Source organism: Mus caroli, chromosome 1, assembly GCF_900094665.2.
Source record: "Mus caroli chromosome 1, CAROLI_EIJ_v1.1, whole genome shotgun sequence".
NCBI lineage: Eukaryota > Metazoa > Chordata > Mammalia > Rodentia > Muridae > Mus > Mus caroli.
This window is the reverse complement of record NC_034570.1, coordinates 100,130,565-100,148,688: the sequence shown is the minus strand read 5'-3', so window position 1 is coordinate 100,148,688 and position 18,124 is coordinate 100,130,565. Positions and strand designations below refer to the sequence as shown.

Genomic DNA, 18,124 nt, shown 5'->3' with positions numbered 1-18,124 from the left:
TGTTTAAGAACTGCCCTTTTCTCTAACATTAACAATCTTCATAAAATAGAAATAATATGAACCATAAAACTAGAACTGTACATCACATTTAAATAAACAGCTTATATATGATATAGTCAAACAACAATCAAACAAAACAACCTTAAATTTCCATTAATAGCCAATAACTGAATGAAACACCTTAAAATTTTATCAATATATAATAATTAAACAAAAACTAAGTTTATATCAATATACAATAATTCAAATAAAACTTTAAATTTTTATCAATCCTTGATCATAATCAATAATAGTCTACCATCCTCAATGATAACAATCATAATACAAGAAACTATCAAACCTATCTACCCCCAACTTAAGGAACCTGAATGATGGTCTTCTTATAATTGCTTCCTGATGAATTAGGGTAAAGAATTCATGTTTGGAGCCCAAGGGGAAAGATGGTTAGTCTGAAAAAAGCTAGCTGTAGCCTTTGTTTTCCAGTCTCTCTTATCCAGTCTCTATGTGATCAATCATTTGAGTTAGCCCTTTTGAAGTTGATTTGGATGCATATTTTGGAGAAATCAGTAGCTGAGAAAAATCTGTGAGAGTAAATAACCTAGCCTATTTGTTTTGTGGAGACATTCATGTCTCAGTTGATAAGGGTTTTCCCTGGTAAGATCTAATTGCTTTAAGTTTTGTTGGTAACCATAATTTTTTTCATTCCCTGTAGATACATAACATAACCATGTCCCCATCTTAAAATGATTGCAGGCTTCACCAAACCTAAGTCTCAGAAGACCTTTATGGAGAAGAGAACCTGCCACAGAACAAGATGCTACTGGTTTTGTGGTGCCAGATGAAGAAAAGGAATGGGTGGTCAGCACAGAACCTTGGTTCTATTCTACAGCACCGGGCATTCCTAATCACTGCAGTGGTCGCAGCTGCTTCGGTGCCTTCCTCATTGACCTCCACAAAGCACTTGTGGGCAACCTTGGACACGGGCACATTCTTCTTAGTTGTCATCCCAGAGAAGTCAGCCTTTGTTTCCTCAAAGGCATCTGTCATTCCCAAATTCTGAAGTACAGTTTCCAGGTCGTAACTCTCCTCCAGCTTTAATCTGGGGAAAAAGACTTGCACTTGACTTTCTGTCAGGGTTTCTGGGTTTGTCCAGGCTCTAAACTTCTCATATGTAAGTGCTTTTTCAACCTGGAATGACAAAGGGTCAACATTTAGAATTAGGAGGACAGTAGGCTGGTGCCAGCTGCATTGCCTTATCCCTTTACCTAGTGAGGAGTGCTCTCATCTAGTGACAGTTGTTGGATTTGTTTCTATTCCTAGACTTTTCTAAATTCCTTCTCAGTTGGCCGTGACAGCTCTCATTCTTGACTTATGACAACAGCTTTATGATTACATAGAAAAGACAAAGAAATGAAGAAGCCTGCCATCAATCCTGTGCACTAGCATGCTGACACTGGCCTGTATTAATTTTAAGTACCTGGTAACCTAAAGTCAACTATAGTAGCATTGTCCCCAATTGACAGTTGCCTTAGCAGAATGTTATTGGACATACACCTTCCATTTTGGAAGTCTCTCCCTCTCCTCACTTGGCTCCTTTTCTGTCATGAGGATGCTCAAAGGCAATCCCAGCCTCCCCCCTACATACACACACACACACACACACACACACACACACACACACACACACTCACACACACCTGTACTTTAGACCCTTGTATTCAAAGTGTCATGCATGACTCAATTGCATTTGCTTCATCTGACATCTTGTTAGAAATGCAAAACCACAAGCCATTATCTGCTAGGTTAGAACCTGAATTTCTCAAAATATTGCCCATGGAATTCTCATTCATGTTAATATGTAGAAAGCATCACTACGATTCAATGCTATCTTTCTTCCAGGATTTTTGCTTAAGAATTATTAGGCCATCAACCAACCCCACCCTAATACATTAAAAAAATCTGTTCTATTTTTGGAGCTCCCTCATCCAAGTTTTATTAAAACTTGTCTACTCCCAGTTAAACACTTGGAAGAAATGCATCATATGCACGTTCACAAAAAGGCACACTGGGTACCCATCTAGCTGGAAATAGCATTTAACTGGAAACTCAGCAAATGTTAGCTGGGAGATAGACCTAGAGTTACAAGCTCAGTGAGTTTCCACAGACTCTCAGTGCCCAGGACTCACCAAGGAGAGATCAGTGCTTTCATCAGGAAGGAGAATGACCATGCTTAGCTCTTCCTCAGCATAGGGCAGAGCCAGAACCTGCATGTTCACCTCATCCACATGCCCCATCTTAAATTTAGCATGCTTGAACATCATCTGCACTGTTTTTTTCTCCTAATGAAAATAAAATTAAAGTTAGTTCCCCAAGACAAAATATAAATTACTAAAACTAAGCTATTATATGCAGCTCCTGGAACTCAGAAAAGTATAAAATGATCATTATTTCTATGCATTTAGTCTGTTAAATGTAAAATCTTTATTAGCACATTGCAGTATCTAGTAGAAGAGACAATTGTTCTATGAATGAACTATTACTAGGTAAAAAAAAAAAAAGGACAGTGTAATAATGAAACAGAACTTTAAAACTTGACATAGTTTTTGAAGAAATTGTGATTGTTCTTGAGAAATCTCATAGTAAAGCACTTCCACGGATTTATAGTCAGGCATCATTGCTCCAGATTAAGTAGGGTATTCACTGTCATTTAGCCATTGGATCTCATTTAGGAAGACAGGCAAAACAAAGAGAAATATACTTGTATTCTGACATTGCCAAGTTGCAGAGCTGGTTTTATATCTTTGCTTTTCTTGGGAAGGAACCATGACATGAGGTATTCAGTCAGGCAGTTTTAAAGCTGTACCAAATATATTTTACGATAATATCTCTATGTATCTTGCTATGCATAAATTGACAGAAGTCAAATTCTGTTATATATTTAAAGGGAATGCAGAAAATTATATTTAAAATTAGCCTAACATCGACTAGAATTTTTTCTCTCATCAAAGATTCTATAAACTTGAAATCCATAGCTGATCCACATATCTACAATTGACATGGCAAAAGATATCTAAGCAAGCACAATTATAGCATGACATCAGTGTGATGACACAGCTCAAGCAGGGTTTTACTCAACAGAGATCATTTGACTAGGTATGGAAGATGAAACTGACTAAGGATGAGAAAATGAAAAAGCTATCAGTCTACACAATGTTCTAGTTTTACTTCCTACCACTAATTAAAGATACAGAGGAGGCATTACTTTTATTAGAAACATTAAGAATCAAGATTCTGTAAAATTGTTGTTCCTTTTCTCATCCATCTTCTTTTTCAGCTTTAAGAAAATACCAATACATTGAAAATACTGTCCTACCTGATTAGTTTTAAAGGGCATGCCTCTCGTGTACTTTCTGTCAAACTGAGCCTTCCACTTTCCTTTGAAATACATGGCATTCACAAGAACCAGCTTAGTCAGTGGGCAGACTGTTCCAGGACTCAGAACTTCAGAAATTTTACCTGGATAGAACATAAGATAAAAACAAAAAACAAAAAACAAACAAAAACAAAAAAACAGAGACAGAGGAAGAGGAGATGGGGAAGAAGAAGAAGGATGTAAGAGAAGTCTATACTGATTTGGGGGAAGAGGAGACAATAAACATTCTCTCATGCTCATTTGTCTTGACATGAGATAAAACCATGAGTTTTAAACCAGGTAGGGCTGCTACTATGGCTTCTCCTTCAGCTTGTGTATGTAGTTCAGGATGAGAACATTTCCCCAAACTTCTGCTAAGTTTACAAAAGTAGCAGCTGATAACACTACAAAAACAACCCAATGCCTTTGATTCTAACAATGTTTGGTTGGCCATAGCACTAGAAGATCTCAATTACACTACTATGGATATTTTGCTTGAGATTAACTCTTTGTTGGGGTAAATTTCTATTGTGTATCCATGCATGATGTTTACCTAGTGATACTTTCTTCAATTTCAACAGCCAAAATTACCTGCAGTCATGTGTGGAAGGCAAAGCCAATCCTGATTAAGAATCACTGCTTAGTACTAATCTCCAAATCACCTTCAAATAAGCAGAGGCTTCCCAAAGATGAGAAATATAGACCTGTAGAGGGGAAGAAAGAAATGCTCCAAAAAGGAATAAACTGGAGAAAGAAGTTATAGAAGCGGCATAGAGAGGACCAAGTTCAGTTGCCCAATGAAATGGGACAAGATGGTCTGCAAGATACCCTTGAGCTCTAATATACTGGGAAACCATGCACGTGGTCAGCGTACATGGAGGAAGAATGTGAAGCAGTAAAGAGAAGAACTAATGGTACATGAAAGGCCAGGTACAGAGAACCCCTTCCAAGACTTAATACTATTTCATCAGTGGAAGAGGAAGAGCCCACCAGGCAGATGACGTATGAAATGTGAGAGGCCCTCCCCTTCCTGTGCTCAGCCTTTGACAGACTTTTAGGATAGTCAAGGACATTTACTGCTAATTGGCACACAGTGGGTATATCATAAATTAAATGTTTTGTCACTTGAAGAAGTAAATTACTTAATTCCTCCACATCATAGAAGTCTTTATGTTTCTTCTTTATTATTTAGGGTGTCATCTTTGCTGTAACTCAAGTCAAGAACAGCCAAACATATTTCAGGAGGCTAGGAAGAAATGACATCTGTGAACACTGCAATCGCAATATTAACAACTTATCTAGACCCTAGAGCAAATTTGTAAAAGTTTCATGTTCTGATACAACTGTGGCCACCACGGTCAGTTAAGAGGAGGAGAAGGCTTCAAGGCAAAATGATGAGCTGCTCAGATTTCCACAGAGAGGCGGTGGGTCAACTCCAACTGATTCATCATCTACACCCTCTCCTGACCCTTCAGTTTCAGAGCATAACAGGTTTTCCCCTGACAGAACATTAGCAACAACCCCAAAGAAGCATTTCTAGTACAGTTTAGAGGGAAGCAGTCTGAGATTCAACATTAAGATCCTTAGGAAATTACTATTTATGATTTCATAATCCTGAGGAAAAAGATTTGCTTGTTTCCTGATAGTCCAGCAAACACTCCATCACAGCACTGAGAACTCAGTCACACAAGCAACAGCATAGAGGATGTGGCCCAGCATGTCATAGTCCTCCTTGCTCCTAACTACAAAGTCCACATAAATGAATACCTCCTACCTTCAGTTTTTTCCGACACCCAGTCATTGATGTGTTTCCTGCACCCTTCTGTGTCTTTAACAAAGGAAAGCTCTTCTAGTCCAGCCTGATAGAACTTGTGACAGGATTCCTTGAAGGTCTACAGACACAAACACAAGTTGGACACTATTCAGAGAGGTTCTCTAAACTGTAGACAAAAGTATTTTCTCTTAACCTTTTCCCTATCATAAATTTCTGTGGAGGTGATTCTGTATTTCAAGATGTATTTAGAAATGTGTGAGCCTTCTACACTGCCCTACCCTGAGATGCCAGGTGAAGATATGTACCTCACTGTGTAGCCCATTGCCTGTTAAGAGAGGTGCCCTGTGCACCAAGACACTTACAAAGGTTAGCACTGTGGTTATCCAGGCACAAAGCACAGAAATGTCTCTTGCAAGCATTCTGGGTTGAGTTTTTTATTTGAATTTCTGTTTCCTAACATAGAAGGCACTCACACTTTTACTCACTATATTGTAAGAAGCTAAAATGTCAATTTCAAAGTAGACAAGGAAGTAAACAGAATATTTATGTTTGAAACAGTGATTGGGTGGTTCTCAACCTTTGGATCTCAATCCCTTTGGGAAACCTTTACCTCCAAAAATATTTACATTATTTTTCACAACAGTTTCACCATTACAGTTATAAACTAGCCATGAGAATGATTTTATGGTTGGGTATCTCCATGGCATAAGGGACTGTATTAAAGGATTGCAACATTCAGAAGGTTGGGAACCAACTGTAGGAAAACAGAGAGCCATAAAAACATCTCTGGAAGTGGCAGAAGACAGAGTGAATCAGAGTAAATACTGATAAAGTATACATGAATTAGTGTGTTTGTGCATGAGCCTGTCTGCGTGTTTGTTTATATCAGCAAAGTAAAACTGTAACTTGAAGTTAAATTAGGACATTACCTAACACATTAGAACCCAGACAATTTTCCCTACAAAAGTAAGTTTCCCCATATATATGTGGCAATTAACTGCCCAATACTTATTCTAAAATATTTTAGGGGCCATGTACAGGAGAAAGGTGGTATGTGAGTTTGGGGATATATGCTCAAGCATGAAGACATTTTTATCTTAGAAAGGCTGTTTTGTCAGTGACTGAGTTTGTGAAACAGGAAATAGCCAGTGAAGGCACAAAAGACCCATTAGAAATTCATATCAATGTAGAAGGCACAGGCCACAGCCCATCAGAATCCAACAGTGGTGATTCAGAAGACAGAGCAAGCCTTGAGAGGCTGTCTCAACAAGACTTGACCCCCAAAGTGAGGTAGGAGTAGGGAGCGCCTGTGTGTAATGTGGTAGGTGGTATAGTCACTCAAGGTACAGATGGAAGGGTGAGGATATCTATTGGCATGCAAGAAGATAACATAATGACTTTTACCTCAAGGAAGGATTTATAAGGAAATGGCCTCCTTAGTCAAACTCCCTCTCACCAAGATATCACAGTTGCCAATGCCCCACCCCTTCGACTGACTATTTGTCCCCTTAATGATCCACGTTCCCCTGTGGGAACCAAAACCAAGTTTTTTTCAATATTTCCACACCAACCCAAAGCCTGTTACAGACCCCATCTCTGTTTTCCAAGATCCTCTCTAATCTAAAATATTTGTTCCTAAAACATTTTAATTTCAGAACCTAGCTGAACACCCCAGAAAGAACTATTCTGATATAAGAAAATCCTCTCAAATTATATTCTTCCCAACACAACCAGGCACTGCTTTCAGGTAACAGTTGTGCCCCAATTAACCTTATAGAACTAATCTGAGTTTTCCTAGCTCTTCTAGGGAACTCTCAGACTTCAAACAAGTATTCCTGCCAAGCAACAGCCTAACTGCCCTGCCTATGGCTTAGTCCTAAGAATGGGATCTCTCCACCTTCACTGAGATCCTCATTTCTTTGGGTTATCTTCTTGTTTCCCTGGCCATCCCCCCTTTTCCCTGGTCTTGGGACACTTCTTTCCAACCACCAGGACCATGAACCTAAAAGTCCCAAATGTACATCAGGATAACTTTTTTTTCTAAACTCCTTGGTCCCTAGTCTACCCATCCCAACTGATTTCAAATCAACTACAGGCTGCTCCAGTAACTCCAGCATCAGCCTCCGTTGTTTCCTCAGAATCTATTTCCTGGTCCAGCCTCACAGATTATACTTCTTCACCTGCAGATGGCCCTGCAGGACCTGGACATAGGCTGACACAGCCTGCTCTTCCCAAACTTGGCCAATAATAACCCAGCTTCCCTGAGCCTCCTAACGGCAATGCCCTAGTGTCCGTAGGAAGCAGCAAGAGAAAATGACATCCATGTACCCAACATCCAGTGACAAAAAATAAAACAAAAAAAGTGGAAATGAAGGGATTCTGACCACCTTGAACATGGTGGACACGACTCAGGCAGGCCTTCCCCTTCTTTCCTATCCCCTCCACCTTGTTAAAAGCCATTATATCACATTCCTAAAGCACGCTACCAAGGTGTGTTCCCTTATTTGGATACTTCCTCCTCCTTAAGTTGCCCACCAATGTCCAACTATCAAAGTATTGTCATCCAGCAATCAAAAGCTCACTTAATGAACATACCCAATTAAAACTAAACACCTAATCCTTACACACGTTTCCCTGTGTATCTTTATGAACTGCCATTTTCCTATGTGCTGTGTCTGTCCCTTCTCTATCCACAGGCAGTCCTTTGTCCTTCCATGACAAGTATCCCTTTCTCATTCCCCCTTGTCTTCTGTCTCCTGCCTTTGTCCTTTATTCCTATCCTCTGTCCCCCCTGGAGACAAATAAATCTCCTTTATGCTGAGAACTTGGTCTGAGAACTTGGTCTTGGGGGTCCTGAGTGGACACTATTCCTAACACATACAGAAAGGAAATCACACGATTCTTCTCCAAATAGTCGGCAGGCACTTTTTAACAAGTACTGAGTATCAGTTTTGTTAATTTCAGCGAGAAGTGTCTGGAAACTTTGATGAACATCTCCATTTCCACTCAAACCAAGTACCTAGGGAGAGAATAAATACGTAGCCTGTATTTAACTTGATAATTTCTCCCCTCCTACGCACAAGCACTGCTAAGGGATGAAACTTTGAAATATTTCTATAGTAACAGAAGTCTGGATTGACTATCTTTTTTTTTAATTAGGTATTTTCCTCATTTACATTTCCAATGCTATCCCAAAAGTCCCCCATACCCACCCCCCAACTCCCCTACCCACCCATTCCCCCTTTTTGGCCCTGGTGTTACCCTGTACTGGGGCATATAAAGTTTGCAAGTCCAATGGGCCTCTCTTTCCAGTGATGGCTGACTAGGCCATCTTTTGATACATATGCAACTAGAGTCAAGAGCTCCGGGGTACTGGTTAGTTCATATTGTTGTTCCACCTATAGGGTTGTAGTTCCCTTTACTTCCTTGGGTGCTTTCTCTAGCTCCTCCATTGGGGGCCCTGTGATCCATCCACTAGCTGACTGTGAGCATCCACTTCTGTGTTTGCTAGGCCCCAGCATAGTCTCACAATAGACAGCTATATCTGGGTCCTTTCAGCAAAATCTTGCTAGTGTATGCAATGGTGTCAGCGTTTGGACGCTGATTATGGGATGGATCCCTGGATATGGCAATCACTATATGGTCCATCCTTTCGTCACAGCTCCAAATTTTGTCTCTGTAACTCCTTCCATGGGTGTTTTGTTCCCAATTCTAAGAAGGGGCAAAGTGTCCACACTTTGGTCTTCGTTCTTCTTGAGTTTCATGCGTTTAGCAAATTGTATCTTATATCTTGGGTATTCTAAGTTTCTGGGCTAATATCCACTTATCAGTGAGTACATATTGTGTGAGTTCCTTTGTGATTGGGTTACCTCACTCAGGATGATGCCCTCCAGGTCCATCCATTTGCCTAGGAATTTCATAAATTCATTCTTTTTCTTAACAGAGGTTTTAGCTCAGCACTCTTGCCATCTGAAGCCATGGCTTGCCTAGTGCTTTAAAGGATGCTGGCAGCATGTGTGGGCTTTATCCACTAGATGTCAGTAGCACATCTCTGCTGTGAAAAGTAAACTCTGAGCCCTTAAGAAGTGTCCCTTGGGAAACAAAATGCTCCTCTTAAATGGCAGCCACTGGTCTGCAGGACCTATCCATCCCAGAAAACCATTATGTGATAACTCAGGATGGATGGGCAGCATAAAAACCTGATAGCAAGAGTGAATGTGATAACTGGGGAACACAAGAATAAAACGGCAGTTATGAAAAGGGAGAAGCTTCACTTGTTTGTTTGTTTGTTTGTTTTTTGTTTGTGTTCCAGATTGGATCACATGATGATAGTCATGATTTCCCTTCTGTCTCCTACCAAGTCTCACTCCCAACGTTTCTTCCCCAGGAGTTCAGTGAGAAGAAGATCTCAGCTTCAGCTCCAGGATGCACTGCAGGAGCTCATCCACACACACTCTCCTGATACCTACATGGACATTTGTGTGATGCTCTCACATATGGGTGACAATATTAGTGTCCCCAAAATATCACTATTTTCTCATTTGCAGATAAATATGCAGACAAATATTTGAGATGTAACAAATTATATGTTCCCTCTAAATGGTTCCCAAAGAACTAATTTTGTGTTTATGCTAATTTTCTTCAACTTATGTGTAATCATATCTGAAAACTACCCATCCCACAAAAGCTTACTTATCCCACTGCATTTCTATTTAAAGCATAATACTACAAAAGCTGAAAAGCAGGGTTTATTTTGTTCCTTTGTGTAGGATAGGATTCTAATTTACCATTTTTCTCCAAGATGTGAATCTACAGAATGTTTGATGACTTTTATTTAGATAAAGCAATTTAACACTCAGTGTCTCCTCTAAACTATAGAGGAGATGAATGGTCCCACAGGACTTCCTTCATTCTGTACTGGCCCATGTCAGGTCACCACAAGATATTTCTTCCCACCAACTAGCCAAACTGACTTTCACCAACCGGCTGATACAGAACGAACCCATGCTCTAGGGAGTCAGAACTAACCTGTTGTTTTTCTTCCCCTGTATCCATCCCTGCACAGCCAGTAAGCATACCTGGGACATCTGGGTAGCAGTGTTTCCTTTGGCTCCAAGGTAGACCATAGCCAGGGCTGAGGAGACACTCATGGGGCAGAAGAACAGGTTTCGTGACTTGTCTTCTTCACCCAGTATTTTTAATAGGCTGATGGCAAAAGACCCATTGGCTTCACTGAGGTCATCCATTTGAAAGGGTCTAGACTGAAGGTACAGCACAGAGGCACATCAACAGAACTTACTGTAGTCGCATGGTCCTGGTCCATCAGAGGACAGTAGGTATATCAGATGGAATATGTACACCTCAAAAGACACCCAGTTCCAACCCTTAAGCCCTGTATGTTCTCTTATTATCTTATTTTGCAGTCAGTGTCATACTTGTGTGATTTAATTAAGGATTTTAGGCATGGACATTGATCTATAGTATCAAGGAAACTGTAACAAACTAGCAAAGATTCTTAGAAGAGAGAGAGGCCAGAAGGTTCAGAGTGAGAAAGGGAGGTGCAAGCAGAAGTCACAGCGATGCCAGGTCATCAATGTGGCCATCTCAAAAAGCTGAAAAAGGCCAGAAAATAAGAGTGCCTGTAGGTGGCTTCGTAAGAGTGAGTAACAGGCTTTGAAGTATCATGGTAGATCTGAACCTCTAAAACCTTGCGATAATGAATTCATGTCATTTGCAGTCACTAAGTCTGTGGGAGAATTAAAAGGTTAATCTTCAGGTGGACTGAGAAGCTCTGGAGAGGAAAGTTGACTTGATTGACACCTCATGAGGAAGTTTCTACTAAGGGGACACCCATAGCAAACCTGCTGGTATCCACCACCTCCCAACTGCAGGGGACAATGGGCCTGCAGATGGAATCTTCTACCCTGAGAGTTTCGCGCCTCCTTTCATTATATACAATCCCCAAATCCCAATACCTCATGCACATAGTTTTCTTCCACAGAAGGACTTCAGCCCTTGAGCTGTTATGATTAAAGAACAATTTTGCCCACCTCCTTCCTTCATTTCCATATTGACTCCATCAATCCCTGACTAACAAATATAATACAGGGCCAATAGGAAATTGAAATCAAATATACCCCCTGAATACATACAGATGTAAACAAATATTGGACCATGAATGTAGAACTCTCTGAAACAGGGGCTCAAACAACCTGCAAAATTATTTAATCCCTCCCTCAAATAGTCACTCCTTTTATTAAGTAGCCAATAGTTTAATCCTTACCCTCAAACAGTCACTCGCTCCATTTAGTTGCCAATAAGCTACCCTGACAGTCGCTGATCTTAGGGTCAGGTCTATAGCTCAATAAATGTCACATTGAGGTCAGTAAAGACATTGCCTCAAGGAGGGAAGGACTAGAAGGCTGAGCAGGGTGTGGATGACCCTTCCAGAGTTCCAGGGAGTAATTAGTGACTGAAACTACCAGATTCCACAGCCTGTCATTCCTAATCATCAAACACATTCACACACACACACACACACACACACACACACACACACACTCACACACACACACACATCAGAATACTGCTATTTTTCTCTTTCAGATATATATACATATATTTTTTTCAGTCTCTAATATAATTATTAAAGAATATTCTAAGAATCATCAATAATTTTCTACAGATACAAAGTGTATTTTTATTACCATGTCATGTGAAAATTTGGAGGATAAAACTTTCAGTTTTGAAGGTTATATTTAGGGTGGCCTAACCTGGAATGTAGATTGTTGCTAGATGAAAATTTTATGTGAATGAGGGTGACTACAAAAAGATGCAACGTTTTCTACAACATCTGCTGAGACTGATGTGGGAATCTGTGTGTGTGGGCTCGAGTGTATGTGTGCACGTGTGTGTGCGTATGTATGTGTATGTGCATGTCTGTGTGTTTATTTCACATGAAACCCAAACCAAATATCCCAGGCACAGCAAAAGCACAGGATACCTTTAACCTGTCCCTCAGCTTTACTAAACAATAAGAAAGCTAAACTGAAAAGAACAAACAAAACAGACTTAATGCTTGCTGCCCTCACTTCCTTCTGAAGACCTCTCTTTAGAAACTTGTGATTGTTAATTAGGCTTTTGCCCCTTTGAAATGTATATTTTGTCAAATGCCTCTGGGCAATTTTACAGCCCCACCTCACCCACCAAAGCCAACTAAAACTACCCATTGGAATGTAGCTACCCAGTTGAGCCCTATAAACCTAGGTCTGGATATGGAAATGCCCCAATCTAGGTCTGGGCAGGCAGCACAGTCCTGTTGTCCCAGCTTGTTGCATGTAGCTTTTGATACCCCACCTAAACTCCAGGAACTGACTCAATACCAGTCCCCACCCAGAGATTATTGAATCTGCGGATGGAAAACACAGACATACATGTTGCTCAATTTCAACATGCCTCATTGGCTCAATTGTTGGGCATTATAAATCTCCCACGGCTAGCATGCCCTCCCCAATACTCTTAGCTCAGCTCCCTAAATCTGTCTTCAACTTTAGTTGCTCAGTTACCTTTAGTTCCAGTTCAACATTCCCAATCTCCTCCTGCCTGTAGAAATGGCCTGTGGCCGCTCTGCCCAAGATCTCACATGACTGCTTGAGTTTTCTCCACCCAAGCATGGCAAACTCTTTTTCTTCTCCTTTTGTCTCCCAGTTTGCCTGCAGGGACCAGAAGTCCTGCTTATCCTTCTACCCAGCAATTGGCCCATGGCTTCTTTACTGATAGATTAAGAAGCAATTGGGAAACAGGACCTTACATCAGAACCACTCCTACACCAGCTACTCAGGAAACTGAGGCAAGCATAATGATCACAAGTTCAAGGACAGTCTGGGCTATCAACTAAGTTCAATACCAGCCAAGACAATTTAGAGAGATGCTGTCTCAAAATCGTAAGAAAAAAGAGGGTTTGACTGGCACAGACAGTGTGTGTGTGTGTGTGTGTGTGTGTGTGTGTGTGTTTGTGTGTGTGTGTATGCGCATGTGCGTGTATCTACCCACAGCACACCAGCACTACAAACAAACACAGACTCAAAGAACAAGAGTCAAATTTAGGCAGGATTCATGTTTCAAGTGATGAGAAGTAATACTACTTCTACAAACGTTAGGATCACTATAGCGCTATTGTTATTGTGATTAATCATTATGATTATAATAGAGTCTCATGATCATTAGATGTAGTAGTTATTAGTTATCACAATCTTAACAAATTGTGTCTTCAACAATCACTTTATATTTATTTGTTTAATTCTATTAAAATATATAGAAACCCTGACAATTAATCCTTGTGATATTTAAAGCTAATCAAATCAGTCACTGCCCTATAGCCCTGCAAGCTATTTTTAATGTTATTTTTTCATTCATATGTACTCATATTCTTAACTAGAAGTTTTAAACCCTTCAAGAAGACTATGTTGTAATTTGGAAGATTGACACATAAGCAACTTGGAAAGCATTACAAACTTAACATAGAGGTAAATGTCCAGGTGCGTGTTCATTTCCCTGTACAGGCAGATAGTGATTTCAAATTGCCTCATACGGTAGCTTTGCAACTGTACTTTATTGGAGTCCAATGACTTGAGGGTTTCCTGAATCTTTCAGATGCAAGAAAATGTGGAACGTGAGTGGGGTCAGACAGAAGGGGGGTTCTCTATTATTAACGATTTTGTTTGAAGTTACCCCAAGGCAGTTTTTAAAAGAAGTCATCAATTATGGACCAAAGTATGAAGTTCTTCCCTATCTCCACATCATGAAACTTCTTCAGGACTTGAAGCAAAGAGTGTAGGTATCACGAAACATTTTGTGTTGTAGAAAAGCCCCAGTACAGCAGGATCTATCTTGTCACCAGGCTACATGTATCCCCACACCCTCAACTTACACTTGACATTCTAAAAGTATGAGGATAAATAATTTCTCAAACCTCTTCATCAACCAGAAGGTGGCACCAAAGAAACTCAAAACAAAGAAATAAGAATATAACCGAAACATGACCAAAGTCAGATTTGATCCTACCATAGGACAAAATCTTAGTGTGTGTGCACACATGTGTGTCATGTGTGTATAGGGGGGGTGTGTTCAGCTTGTCTGAGCAGGCCAAAAAACTAGTGCATGAAACACAACTTTACATGCAATTGTTCTTAACTGCTAACTTCTAGTTCTGAGTTCTTTCATGTGTCTTCTTCATGTCTCTACTTTGTCCCCATTCCCTTTAAACACCCCAATGGTAGTCAGTAGCATATCATAGCCTATCAACTGCATATTGACACAGGACCATGCATACACACACACTGTCACACATAAACACACTCGACTGTACACACCCACACTCACACAAACTCACAAGCACACATTCACATGCTTGTAAAGCATGGTCCTGCTTCCAACAGCAGTTAATCAGAGGCAGGAGCTAGAAGACAATGTGACTCCCCATTACTTTGGTGTCTCAATTTCAGTTGTACACAGAAGCTTTTGAGAAAGTAGGAATATTAAGCAAAAGTGTCTTGACTAGTAAATCTAAAGTGAAATTATTTTCAGTAAAATACTAAACAATAGCTTTAGGGTTCATTCTGAAACTAGACTATTCAGCTAATAAAATGAATAAGCATTTGGCTAACATCCATTGTACAAGTGGAGAAATAAGGACAGTGACAATTGAATGCTGTCTGGGGATTTACAGGAACACCAAGCCTCCCCCCTGCTCTGTGCATGTGATACCATGCTTCTGCTGGGAGCATGCCACACTGTGTTCCTCCTCACATGTGACAGATAAAGGCATTCACAGAGCACTTGTGCTACACTCTACTTTCATGGTTGTTGGAACACAGCCAAACAAAATGACCCATGGTGATGAACACTGCCTTGGAGGACTGGAAGAGATGTTCCAGGAAAAGAGGCAGAAGGCCTTTTACCTTCAATGCATTTGGTTCCCTGGATTGTTCTTAGACATGATTTTGTGCCTCTCTCATTAAACACTTACATTCAATTTATAAGACATGCTTATTCTCGTTGAATGTTGGAACATAGCTATAGAACCCAGTCTGGGCAAAGGACATACTGAATGCTTTTCTCAGTGTACCCTGAATCTGGATATGGCTTTCTGTCTTGCCTTCCTGCTTTCCTGGATATAATGGACAGTACATGCCAGGCAGTTGCATTTAAATTGGTCTGCCACAAGAAAGTTCTAGAAAAGGGTTTGAAGAGGCTCTAGGAGACTGGAGCATGGCTAACATGGTTCTGGCAGACCTTCACCTCCCCCCATTCTCTCTGCCTTGCTAAAAACCTTTAGATTATATTCTTTTAGCTAGCCACCAAAGTCTCGACCCTTATTTGGTTGGCCACTTGATCCTTCCAAGGGTGCCCACCAAGGTCTATATATCAAAGTATTGAAGTCCAGCAATCAAAAGCCTCCTTTTGGCTCGCACCTGACCCGTCTAAAAATGAGGTTTTCCTTTGTACCTTTATAGACCACTATTTGTCTATGGGCTATATCTGTCTCTTCTCTATACAGAGGTGATCCTTTGTCCATCTAGGGAAAATATCCTTTCCCCTCTCCCTTGTTCCCTTCCTCTTCCCCCTTGTCCTCTATCTTCTGTCTCCTGCCTTAATCCCTTATTCCTTGTCCTTTTTCCCTCTGAGGCAAATAAATATCCTTTGTGCTGAAAATTTTGTCTTGGGTACCTGTTGCCAACTTTGAGGTTCCTTTCAGGACTGCTCTATTAATACTTATTTTGTACTTGCTGGTGTTTATTTACATGTTTTTCTGAACTCAACCAACCTTCCTTGGATCATTTTTTGCTTTGTTACATTCTTGAAAAAGTACACTGAAACATGATGTCTTCCCAAAGAAGCTGACTCTGACAACCTGAGCAGGAATTCTGAAGGTGGTACAAAGGCAAAACTTCAGGCTGAGAAATTGGCAGGTACAAAAAAGAATGCAGCAGATCACATCTGTATGGTATTTAGGAGTGTGATCTATGTGGGATCCTGTGAGACACAAGGGGGAGATGAGTGTCTTTTGCTGAATTTGTGAGTGTAAGCATGGACTGGGAGCTGGAAGCCATATAGAGTTTTTCTACCAAGCATGTTACATGTAGCTCTTGGGCTTGAAGAAAATGACGCAGCTCACTATTGGGTGTGGAAAGGGGCTGGAGAATCTTTTGGTAGGCTACCATGATGGACCAGTGAGTGTTGATGCAGATGAAACCCTGATTAGAGAAGTAGGAATTGTCAGACAGAGTGATGGCTGCACATTACAAAGAAGGGAGGAGTCCAGAATCAAAAATGAAGTTCCATGCTAAATGTTTACTTAGATTGGGTCAAGAATCCTAGCAAGTTCCTATGAAGAATTGGTTTGGAATGGGGAAGGTGATGCATTCCATTTGAGATGTGTGAGACATACCAGGTCATCTGAGGCTATAAGGTGACAGCCAGTGTAGTTTGGAAATAAAGGTAGGGCTAGAATGAGCAGACATTCCAGGGCAAGAGTTAGGGACCCTGGGGATCTGGAATCCAAGACAGCATAAGCTAACAGATGAAATGGTTTAGGTCCTATGAATGGTGGAGGTACTCTAAGGGAAGCCCACCTTATTCTAGGGGATGTCCATGTAAAAGGAAGAGAGAAAAAACACAAATAAAACCAAAATCGTGACCTCAGGATCAAGGAGTTATTGGGGGAACCCGGAGGATATATCTGTGTGTTTCACAGATACACAGCCTAGATTAGGAGCCCACGACATGAGAAAGAGAGCCCTTGGGAAGAAGTCTGGACCTGAGGTGCAGAGCTGTAGGGCAGGCGCCTGAAAACTGGAAAGTGGGGAATTTAGCTGAAGAACAACCACTACACAAGGTGAAGGATTGTAGGTAAAAAAGATCTGTTTCAAGTTGACAAGAAGCAGTTAATAAACAAAAGATAAAAGAACGTTAAAAAGGAGGGGGAGTGGCTAGTGGAGTGGAAAGGTGGGTGGGAGAGAGAAAGGTCAGAGAAAGGAAATAAAGCAGGCTGCACAGTGGAGGGGACTTGTATTTCTGCCCCGAAGTACCCAGCACTGCAAACAAGTGTGAACTCCATGTAAATTCCAGACATGTTACAGGTTGCTCCCTAGCCTTAATTTTGTACCCTTGGCTTCTCCTAGTTGCTGTTAGAAAAAGCTCCAGCGCTCCCTACAGGAAATGAAAGCCCAGGGCTTGAAATAGCAAGTGTCAGGCGCCCAGCCAATCACTTAGAAGCCAACAGCAGGTTTGCAACTCAGGGTGCACATGCCCTCTGACAGCTTTGCTGAGACACACCTGACCCCTAACAGCCCAACGGCCCTTCTTACCTCTCTGTCACTGGAGTCCTCTGCTAACTCCTGGACTCTTTAACTTTAGTAAGATCCTGGCCTTTCTCCTTCTTGGCTTCTGTCCAGGTTCTTCAGTGCCAGTATCTGTCCTAGGCCCCGGGGATCTGAGAGGTTTGAAGAGTCTCCCCACAGCTTCACCTTGAAGATACCTGCTGTTGTGGCTGCTTCTGCTGCTATTCTTGCTTTGTGGAGACTTAAAGTCTGCCCTGATCCTCCTGATCCCGGGCCAGGCGCCTGTCGGGTGACTCAGAACATAATGCACAGACTTGAACACTCTGTGACTCACACTTCCCACAGTGGGATCTGGGAGGAGCCAGAGCCTGGCCAGGCAGCTTCTTGGGCAGGGGTGGAGTAGGATGGGGGCTGGGAGGGTGGGAAGGTGGTAGGTGTCAACTGACACTTGTATTTGGATTTGATTATGTGAATGCAAGAGCCGGTTGGCAGTTGGAATTTAACTTTCAAAATTAACCAAAGGCAAAGCAGGAATCGCAACTGCTCTCAGGGCAAAAGCAACTGTTTTGCTTGGCAACCTAGCTTTTGGCATGCATC

At 41.2% G+C, this 18,124-nt stretch overlaps 1 protein-coding gene across 5 annotated transcripts; it reads right to left on the bottom strand.

Moving 5' to 3' along the window:
• Positions 1-766: 766 nt before the first annotated feature.
• Positions 767-17,908, bottom strand: LOC110299780 (serpin B8). Of its 5 annotated transcripts, XM_021169642.2 has the most exons (7): positions 17,555-17,908; positions 10,265-10,447; positions 8,068-8,205; positions 5,187-5,304; positions 3,374-3,516; positions 2,187-2,339; positions 767-1,188 (listed from the first exon to the last, which is right to left on the bottom strand). In XM_021169642.2, the coding sequence occupies exons 2-7, from the start codon at positions 10,430-10,432 to the stop codon at positions 784-786; spliced, it is 1,125 nt and encodes a 374-aa protein (XP_021025301.1). In that variant the 5' UTR covers positions 10,433-10,447; positions 17,555-17,908; the 3' UTR covers positions 767-783. The 5 variants fall into 5 exon arrangements, with proteins under 5 accessions (XP_021025301.1, XP_029339062.1, XP_029339068.1 ...); XM_029483202.1 differs by lacking the exon at positions 8,068-8,205 and having other exon boundaries at positions 17,555-17,905; XM_029483208.1 differs by lacking the exons at positions 8,068-8,205; positions 10,265-10,447 and adding an exon at positions 4,004-4,116 and having other exon boundaries at positions 17,555-17,905.
• Between the last annotated feature and the right edge of the window lie 216 nt (positions 17,909-18,124).

What these genes read in the sequence shown, in the direction of transcription:
- LOC110299780 (XM_021169642.2), bottom strand. Translation starts at nt 10,432, where the DNA reads ATGGATGACCTCAGTGAAGCCAATGGGTCTTTTGCCATCAGCCTATTA. An exon ending in GGTGTCGGAAAAAACTGAAG is followed by an intron (nt 3,517 to 5,186) that starts GTAGGAGGTATT and finishes TGTTCTATCCAG; the next exon opens with GTAAAATTTCTGAAGTTCTG. An exon ending in TGCCCTTTAAAACTAATCAG is followed by an intron (nt 2,340 to 3,373) that starts GTAGGACAGTAT and finishes TATTTTCATTAG; the next exon opens with GAGAAAAAAACAGTGCAGAT.